The 9253-nt window shown below is 60.5% G+C and overlaps 1 protein-coding gene and 1 long non-coding RNA gene across 3 annotated transcripts; one reads left to right on the top strand and one right to left on the bottom strand.

Annotated features, from left to right (window-relative positions):
* Positions 1-840: 840 nt before the first annotated feature.
* On the bottom strand, positions 841-5044 carry LOC105711880 (uncharacterized). Its single transcript, XR_001106185.2, has 3 exons — positions 4975-5044; positions 3466-3670; positions 841-976 (listed from the first exon to the last, which is right to left on the bottom strand). It is a non-coding gene; the product is annotated as an uncharacterized LOC105711880 (long non-coding RNA).
* Positions 5045-5704: 660 nt separating this feature from the next.
* Positions 5705-8522, top strand: ADRA2B (adrenoceptor alpha 2B). 2 transcript variants are annotated; one of them, XM_064382933.1, is made up of 3 exons: positions 5705-7155; positions 7299-7478; positions 7926-8522. In XM_064382933.1, exons 1-3 carry the CDS (start codon positions 6076-6078, stop codon positions 7971-7973), a joined length of 1308 nt encoding a protein of 435 aa, XP_064239003.1. In that variant the 5' UTR covers positions 5705-6075; the 3' UTR covers positions 7974-8522. The 2 variants fall into 2 exon arrangements, with proteins under 2 accessions (XP_064239003.1, XP_021527410.2); XM_021671735.2 differs by lacking the exon at positions 7926-8522 and having other exon boundaries at positions 5705-7482.
* Positions 8523-9253: the final 731 nt, after the last annotated feature.

Raw genomic sequence — 9253 nt, 5'->3', positions numbered from 1 at the left:
TCTGGCCATGCCCCTAGGATGGGGGGAGTGGGGGAGACAGCGCCCCCTGGAGGCTCTCAGGCAGAGACCTTGAGGCAGCCATAGACAGAGGCAGTACATGCAATGCCCGCTTTATCAAGGACGGAGGAGGCAGGCACTCCTGTCAGCCTCTGCTGCTAGGCTGGGGTTTCTTGGTGGCCACGCTGGGCTGAAGGAGGTACTGTGCTTCGTGCCCTGGGAGGCCCCTGGCTCTCAGGCTGCCCATCACCAGCCTCTGTTAGGATTTGGCTCTTGGTCTCCAATTCTGGGTTCTCTCAAAGCCACGGAACCCGGTGGCTCAAGGGCAGGGTAGGGACAAGGTTCAATCCTTTGAGCCTTGGTGGTGTGAGGGGTACAGGCCCCTGGGGTGTTAACTAGAGCCCAGGTGGCTAGCCAACCCCCTGCAGTCTGTGGTCTGTTCACCTCCCCAGTCAAAGACCATGTAGCTCTGTGGGCTCAGTTTGTTCACTCATCCAACATACTTATGGCATGGCTGTTTGGTGCCAGGCAAGCTCTGTTCTGCTGGGAATAGCATAGTGAGCAAGGCAGGCTCCTCTTCTCATGGAACTTATTCAGGGCGGGGAGGACTAGACAATAAGTTATCAAACCAGAAAACATCTGGCATTGGCAAATGATGGGAGAGGGGAGCGCCCCCTTAGGCTGCTGGTTAGGAAGGGCCCCTCTGAGGATGTGACATTTCAGCTGAGCCCTAAATGGCAGGAGGCTGCCTGTAAAAATTCAGGTACCGAGTAGCCAGTGCAAAGGCCCTGAGGCAGGGGAAAGAGGCGGGTCGGGTCTGTGTAACTGGCAGGGGGAGGGGGCTGCAGCCAAGTCAGGCAGAGACGGGGTGGGTTTTATTTCACAAGCAGCAGGCAGCAGCCACTGGAGGTTTTGAAGGAAGATGGTGCCAAATCTGACTTCAGGTTTAAAAAGTCCTTGACGCCTTCTGGAGAATGGGCTGGAAGCAGAATAGCTGGGAAGTCACTGCGGTTGTGCAAGGGAAAGGGGCTATAGAGATGGACAGGAGCAGGTGCTTTTGGAGTGCTTAGGGGTTACGGTGGCCCCACTTATGATTGCAGGCATGGGGTGAGGGCACCAGCTCTCGGGTGGGGAGCTGCACCATTCACTGAGAATCCAGCACTGAGGACCGCGGGGCTAGGCAGGGCTGGGGGAAATGGTATGCCAGGTCTGAGTGTCCATGTGACATCAAAGGGGTCGGTTGGTGGGCTGAAGGAGCCTGGGGTTGGGCGGGGAGAGCAGGGCAGGAGGTGGCTGGGGGAGCGCCGTTGCATCTGGAGGGGAGCCATGGGTGTAGAGGAAGAGGAAGGATCCTCAGACTGAGCTGGGGGTGCTGCAGCATTTAGAGCAACATTTCTTAATCTCAGCGTTTCAGCCTTTTGTACCCGGTAATTCTTTGTTGCGGGGGTGGCCCTGCACCTTGCAGGAAGTGTGGCAGCATCTTCGGCTTCTACCCACCAGATGCCAGTAGCAGCCCCCTCCCTGTATTCCAGACATTGCCAAACGTCCTTTGGCGGGGAGAGAATCACTCTTAGCAAGAACCTCTGACTTAGAGTTTGGGAGAAGAAAAGGCTGCGGAGGAGTGGCTTTCAAGGAGGGTGCAGACCCTGTGGGTGTTCCAGGGGAAGGGCTGCTGTGCCAAATGCTGCTGAGAAAGAGGGCAGAATAAGCCTGGTGCTTGGTGATGTGCAGCAGGGCATGACCCACCGGGGTAGACTCTAGTGGAGGGTCTGCAGACTCCCTGCTGGGGGTTAAGGAGAGAATGTGAGGGGTTGGCGACAGTGCCTGGACACAGACACGTGAGGAAGGTGGCTATGGGAGGCAGTGGAAAGGGGAGAGAGGGTGCTTTCTAAGGGGTGGGGATGGCTTTATAGAGTGGGGGCAGTGACCATGAAAGGGGGACAACTGAAGTGGGGGCACCCTGGCGTGAGGTGAGAAGGGTTGGGCTCCAGGGCACAGGCTGAGGACTTGCCCTTCAATCAGCAAAGAGAGTTTGAGCTCAAATGCCAACGGCGGGTGTGGGGGGATGAGTTTCTGCCTGGACTTCCATTTTCCCCTAAGTACCAGGCAGAGTCACAGCATGGGTGGGGGGCAGAGGAGCGAATGGGAGGTTGGAGAGGGAGGAGGGATGCTGATTTTAACAAGTGGGAAAGTGAATGTACTAGGGAAGTTTGGAGATTTGTGGTCATGAATTTAGAGCGAGGCCAGTCGATGCAGACAGTGTTTTGCTCCGGAAAGAGCAGCTGCTTGGTCGAAAGCAGGCAGTGGGTGGATGATTTAGGTTTGACCAGGGCTGGGGTTTTTTCAAGATCTTTATGCTGAGAGGATGACCGACTTCTACTATAGAGGACATGACTCAAGGATCTGGGAAGTGGGGAGGTTGGGGCATATATGCTGGTCTGGGATAAGAGTCCCAGGGATGAGAAAGGCTGTTGCAGGGAGGCATCTGGAGAAAGGTGGGGTACGTGGCCCAATGGGGGTCAGTCCCAGTGGGCCCTTAGGGGAACGAAGGCACAGTTGTGAGCTGCTGGAGCGCCAGCCCAGGAGATCTGATGGCACCGTCTCACCTCTCAGGCCTTGAGAAGTGGCCCCACAGCTTCTAAGGTCTTACAGCCAGAGATAGAACACTGGTCTTGCCCTTCTTTGGAAAAGATGGAACGCTTCCATGGCTCGGTTGCCTTTCCCCATGGCCTCTCTTCCTCAGGACATCCTTCCAAGGCACCCTTATTTGGGCTGTCTTAGAACCCCCATGTGTATGTGTGCACTGCTGCCACTGTCCCTCACGGTCAATGACCTCGTGCCAGGTACCAGGGACAGAGAAGGCATGCCCACTCTGATGGGCAGGAGTGATAAAGAAAACCCATCAGACACCATCTTAGAAGTGTACTGAGTGTGAAAGTGGTGCCGCCTGGCATTGCAGAACCTGGAGAATGGAGGTCCTCCCTCTGCCTGAGAGCGTGATGACTGGTGAGTGGGCCCTGAAGTGTGAGTAGGGGCCCACCAAGCACAGAAGGAAAGGTGAGAGGGCATCTCTATCATAGTAAACAGCCCGGGGGAAAGTCTGGAGAGTGGAGACTCAGGGCACATCCAGGGTCCAACACTGGCCTGGCAGGGTAGGAATGGAGGGCTGGGATCCAGGGTGTGTCCTGCTGCCCACTCCCCAGCTATGCGGCTGGGAACATTCCGGCAGCTCTTGCTGCTGGCTGCTGTTGCAGGTCTGGGACTGAACTCTGCCCATCCCTATGGAACGGGATGACAGTGGAAGGTCAGGTCTAGTTTAGGAAGAGCTGAAGGAAGCCTTGCTATGGCCAGTAGGCTCCAATTTCTGCACCTGGCAGCCTCATGGGGTTGGGTGGAGCAGGCAAGGCCTGAAGGTGTGTGGGTTGGGGGAAGATGGTGAGCTTTGGAGAGGAGGGGGAGCTGAGTTACCTTACTGCCCAAACGGCCCTGGAGAGCCGGCACACCCACGCTGCACTCGTCCATCCTGGGGAGGAGCCGGGAGGAGACGGTTGCAGTGGAAGGCGACAGCCTGGGGGCAGCGGTATGGATGGCAAGGCAGCTCTGCCGCCCGGAGGGCACACATCTCCCAGGTCTGCCAGCTGTAGACTCTCTCCCTGCTGTTCCTGCAGTGCCCCTTGAAGGAAGATGGGCCAGAAGACAAAGGCTGATGCTGGCTGCAGAGTCTGGGGAGCTGCTCACTGACCCCCAGCCCGAATGTGGTTGGAGATGGTGGAAAGGCCATTCCTCCCATTGCCCACATGGGCCTCTAGCAGACCCAGACCATGCAGGCCTCGGGAGCCCCGGGGACGGGCAGGCACTTGCCTAAGTAGCTGCTCCCCAGGCTCCTGTAGCCACCCACTGTCCTTCCTCAGGGAAGGGGCTACTGACATCTCTCCATCCCGGGTGATGTACGCCCAGGTGGTGCCCAGGCCCTGCCCAGCCTGGAGGGTGGGAAAGACACATCTAGGAAACTGGTTGGTTTTAAGCTGAGGCCTGGGGTTGGGGGTGAGGAGGAGGCTGATTACCATGTCCTAACCCAGCCCTGGCAGCATCCACCCCATGGGCTGTGGACACTTGCACCTCACCAGAAGCCGGGGAGTCTGGCAGAATGACAGGGACGGTGGGATCAAGGAGGTACCTACTCCCAGCACTCCCCTGTGGCTGGGGTTGTTGGTCTGGGTACCTGAGACAGGGCACCTCCCACCTGAGCCTGGGGAGGGGCGAGACACTGTCCCTGGGCACTGAGAGGCCATGGAGGCGCTGCTCCCATGGAGGGGGCAGGGAGGAGGGGAGATCCAGCAGGCTGGAGGGGACCTGGGAGGAGCCCCACTATCAGAGGTGGATTGGTGCTTATTTATACAGAGGATGCCTTGCAGAGCCGTGTGCTGTGAATCAGAGGCCTGGCTTGAGGTGGGGCCTATGGCATTAGGGGCTCCAGAATGGGGTGGGGGGCAGGGAATGCCCTCAGGGCTGCTTAGGCTGGTGCTGGTGTGGCAGGGAGAGTGAGCGGGGGCCCTGGGGGAGAGCAGTTGCTCACAGCTCTTTGAAGGCGAGTAGGGGGCCTGAGTCTGAAGTTTCTTTTAACCCCAACCTCTCTTTCCACTCTCACCCCCAGAAGGGCTTCAGTGTGTATGCAGGGGAGCCAGGTAGGACCGCAGCAGGGAGGGAGGGTCAACCCCTTCTCCCGGGGTCACTACAGAAGCGCGGGAGGGACGCTCCTCCCTTCACGGCTGCCCCTGAGACTTGCTTTTTCTCGGTGCTGTGTGAAAAAGGTCCCACCTTTTACTCCCCAACCTCACGGTCTCCTTGCTCTACTCCCAGGCAGGGACCTCCCTTCGCATTAGTCAAGGGACGGCAGCTCACCCCGTGCGGCGTACAAACCCTTCGCTGAGTCGCAGTTGACGCTGTGATTTGAGTCCAAGACAGTTTCCCTCTTACCTCCTTTGCCCTTAATGGAAGAAACTGAGGTAGCTGCGGAAGCACAAGAAGCCGAAGTCCTAAGTCCCAGGTTGCGAGCGGTGGCTCTGGGGCCTAGGCGGCCGCGGACGGGCAGAGCGCGTGGACCGCAGCAGGGGGCGCTCGCAGGCTGGGACGCGCACTCCAGGCGCGGCGCTGGCCCGACGGAGCCCGTCCACCAGGGCAGGTGCCCGTGAAGGGGTCGGGACCCGCTCCCCGCTCCCCCACCTCTTCGCGGGGCGTCTCCACTGCCCGGCCGGGCGGGCTTGTGGTGTATTAAGACCCGGCGCTCCTGCCCCACGCCAGTCCGCTCTCTCCGGGGCTCCCGGGAGGCGGAAGGGAGAGCAGCGCACACCTGCCCTGCCCAGCCCGGCACCCCGGGAGGAGGGTCCTGCCCTGGTACCCGCCAGCGCGCCAGCTCCGCGTGCCGGCTTCCGGCACCAACCTACTCCACCGCTGCGCGCGTCCTGCCCGGGGACCGAAGACCCCGGCCGCCAGGCCCCTCCGCCCTCCCGAGGCGCGGCCGCCGGGAGGAAGGCTGGCAGGAGCGCAGGAAGTCCGGGCGCAGGGCCGGGCGCGAGAAGTCCAGGGCTGGCGCCTCCCGCGAAGAGTACCTTCCACCCACCTCGGTCCGCCCGCCGCCCCGCCTCCCGCCCGCTCCCGCGCCCGCCTCCAGTCTCCGCCCTCCTCCAGCCGCGCGCCCCACTCCCCGCTCCCCTGCAGGCGCTGCTGGGGCGACAGCCTGCAAGCTGAGCGGACATAGGGGCCTCCGCGTCTCCTCCGAGAACCGGCCCCGCCCGGCCCGCGCCCCCGGTGCGTCCGGCATCCGCGTGGCGGGAGGGCGCGACTTTCTCCGGTCCCGGGCGGGACGCGGACGGTGGCGGGACAAACTCGAAAAACTTCTCTGGGGCTGACGGCTGGGATCCCGGGCGCCGGTGGAGGAGGATGTACGAGGGCGGTGGCTGGTCCTGGGTGTTTCCGACCTCCTAAGCCCCGCTCGCCCAGGCCATGGGGCTCCAGCGCCTTCGGTGCCGCCGGGGGGGCGACGCTCTCGTCTAGCCGAGCCGGGCAGCGCTGTCGCCCATGGTGTGCACCGGGCTGGCAGCGCTCCCTCTGCCCACGTCCCGCCCAGCCATGGACCACCAGGAACCCTACTCAGTGCAGGCCACGGCGGCCATCGCGGCGGCCATCACCTTCCTCATCCTCTTCACCATCTTCGGCAACGCGCTGGTCATCCTGGCTGTGTTGACTAGCCGCTCGCTGCGCGCCCCGCAGAACCTGTTCCTGGTGTCGCTGGCTGCCGCCGACATCCTAGTGGCCACGCTCATCATCCCTTTCTCGCTGGCCAACGAGCTGCTGGGCTACTGGTACTTCCGGCGCACGTGGTGTGAGGTGTACCTGGCCCTCGACGTGCTCTTCTGCACCTCGTCCATCGTGCATCTGTGCGCCATCAGCCTGGACCGCTACTGGGCGGTGAGCCGCGCGCTGGAGTACAACTCCAAGCGCACCCCGCGCCGCATCAAGTGCATCATCCTCACAGTGTGGCTCATCGCTGCCATCATCTCGCTGCCGCCCCTCATCTACAAGGGCGACCAGGGCCCCCAGCCGCGCGGGCGCCCCCAGTGCAAGCTCAACCAGGAGGCCTGGTACATTCTGGCCTCCAGCATCGGATCTTTCTTTGCTCCTTGCCTCATCATGATCCTGGTCTATCTGCGCATCTACCTGATTGCCAAACGCAGTAACCGCAGAGGTCCCAGGGCCAAGCAGGGGCCTGGGCAGGGTGAGTCCAAGCAGCCCCAACCTGACCGTGGGGGGACTTTGGCCTCAGCCAAGCTGCCAGCCCTGGCCTCTCTGGCTTCTGCCAGAGAGGCCAACGTACAGTTGAAGTCCACTGGGGAGAAGGAGGAGGGGGAGACCCCTGAAGATACTGGGAACCAGGCCTTGCCGCCCAGTTGGGCTGCCCTTCCCAAATCAGGCCAGGGCCAGAAGGAGGGTGTCTGTGGGGCATCTCCAGAGGATGAAGCTGAAGAAGAGGAAGAGGAGGAGGAGGAGGAGGAGGAAGAGTGTGAACCCCAGGCAGTGCCAGCATCTCCAGCCTCAGCTTGCAGCCCCCCTCTGCAGCAGCCGCAGGGCTCCCGGGTGCTGGCCACCCTACGTGGCCAGGTGCTCCTGGGCAGGGGTGTGGGTGCTATGGGTGGGCAGTGGTGGCGTCGACGGGCACAGCTGACCCGGGAGAAGCGCTTCACCTTCGTGCTGGCCGTGGTCATCGGCGTCTTTGTGCTCTGCTGGTTCCCCTTCTTCTTCAGCTACAGCCTGGGCGCTATCTGCCCGAAGCACTGCAAGGTGCCCCATGGCCTCTTCCAGTTCTTCTTCTGGATTGGCTACTGCAACAGCTCGCTAAACCCTGTTATCTACACCATCTTCAACCAGGACTTCCGCCGTGCCTTCCGGAGGATCCTGTGCCGCCCGTGGACCCAGACGGCCTGGTGAGCCCGACTGCACTGCCCTTGTGGGGTTGGTGCGGTGGCGTCGGGGCCGCCTTGCTTCTTGCCTTGCTGTGTGTGGCTGCCTCCCTGGGGCTTTCTGCTCCCTGCCCAGATCCTGCAGGCCTCATCTTAGGAGCCCCTTGGAAGGGGTGTGCGGGGGTGTGTGTGTGGGGGGTGCTGTTCGCAAGGGTCCCAGTGAAGCCTCCCCTTGCTGGCTCAGCTTGGTGGGGACCCATTCTCCACCCTCTGCCTGAGCACAGGCTGATGGAGGTGGTTCAGACCCTCCAGAACATAGCCAAGTCCAGAAGAGAGAGCACTTCCTTCCCAGAGCCCCATGCTCTCCAGGCCAATGTCAGGGCTTCCCTTTCTTGAGGACCCTGTGTTCCTGGTAGGTCACTTGCTTATGGTGTTTTTTTTTTTTTTTTTCATCTCCTTCCACCCACCAAGAGCACGAAGCCAGCTTCCGCTTCTCCCAGTGGGGCCTGCTGCTGCTGAGGAGGAAGAAACGAAGACTGATCACCCATGCTGGGCACTCTTGGTCCCTGGCAGATGCTGGGATGGGGGCTTTGGGGTGGCACCATTGCCCTTCTTTTCCCCTTTTGCCTGTTTTTGGATCTGTGGTTCCTTTAAAGGCCAGAACTGTGGATCGGTTTTCTCACCCAGCACCCCTCCGGCAGGTGGGTGGCCACGTGGATGCCTTGCTGGGGTGATCTTAGAGGCCTGGTCTCTGCCTCGACGGGAGATCCCCGATCACTGGCATTCACCCCCTGCAAAAATCGGGGCGACAATAGCTTGCCGCCTACTTGCTGCAGGGAGATGAAAGGCTTTGCAGAAAGCTTTGAGCTCCGTGGGGGAATGCACTGGAGAACCAAAAATGTGATTATCCGGTGATATAAAAATCCCTTTCTTCTGTGTTTACCACCACCTGTCTTCCTGTAGACTTTTGTTCTGTGCCTGGGGTGTGTGAATTCCTACCCCAAACTGGAAGCAGGGAGTGGCAGACAGAATCACTATTTCAAGTTAAAGGATCTCTTTGAGAATGTGTTCTTGTGGCTGCAAAGGTCTGGGTTATTATGCTGCGTGACAACTTCTTAACATTTCGAGTGTAACACCAAGAGGGTTTTTAGTGGCTTGGGCGTCCCCAGTGGGGGGCAGGTCTTTTGTCATCAAGAGCGCAAATTGATTCCCCAAGACAGCCCAAAATATCCACACCGTGGGAACAGTCTAAGATGAGAGCCTCTGACAGGTGGCAGAGCCCTCAGGTGGGGTGCTGGCATGAAAGCCCGGTGGACCCCTAGGGGAGCCTCCCACTGGAGTGCCCAGCCAGGTCTCCAAGCCCCAAATGAGTCCTTGTGAAACACAACTGATCCCCCAGGTGGGTGTTTGTGGACTGCCTTAGACCCAGCCACGCTGCTCCCCCTACGCTGATGGGACTGTGAATTCAGGAGACTCTCCTTTCTGATTATTGGTCCCACCCCCAAACCTGGCACCCAGAATGTTGGAAGTGTGGAAAGGAGGTTTCAGGGCCTTCCCTTGGGGAGGGCGTGGCTTCAGCATTGGGCCAACAGGTATCTTAGCTTGGCGGGTATGGGGGGAATGGGCTGAGCGGTGCAGACACTGTTGGCACCAGATGGACCCGTGAGATTTGGAAGGGCACTGAGGGAGTTTTTGGGGTGTAGAGAGAATGGAGGGGACCAAAAAGAGTCCCTCCTGGGGTGTGGGAGGCTGCCCAGTCCGGGCTTCAGTGGGTTGTCATTGTGAGGCCAGAGCATCGC

The sequence above is a fragment of the Aotus nancymaae genome, unplaced genomic scaffold (genome assembly GCF_030222135.1).
Source record: "Aotus nancymaae isolate 86718 unplaced genomic scaffold, 86718_ANA_hifiasm-v0.15.2.pri h1tg000030l, whole genome shotgun sequence".
NCBI classification, from domain to species: domain Eukaryota; kingdom Metazoa; phylum Chordata; class Mammalia; order Primates; family Aotidae; genus Aotus; species Aotus nancymaae.
Note: the sequence above shows the minus strand (reverse complement) of the source record. Positions and strands in the feature narration are given on the sequence as shown.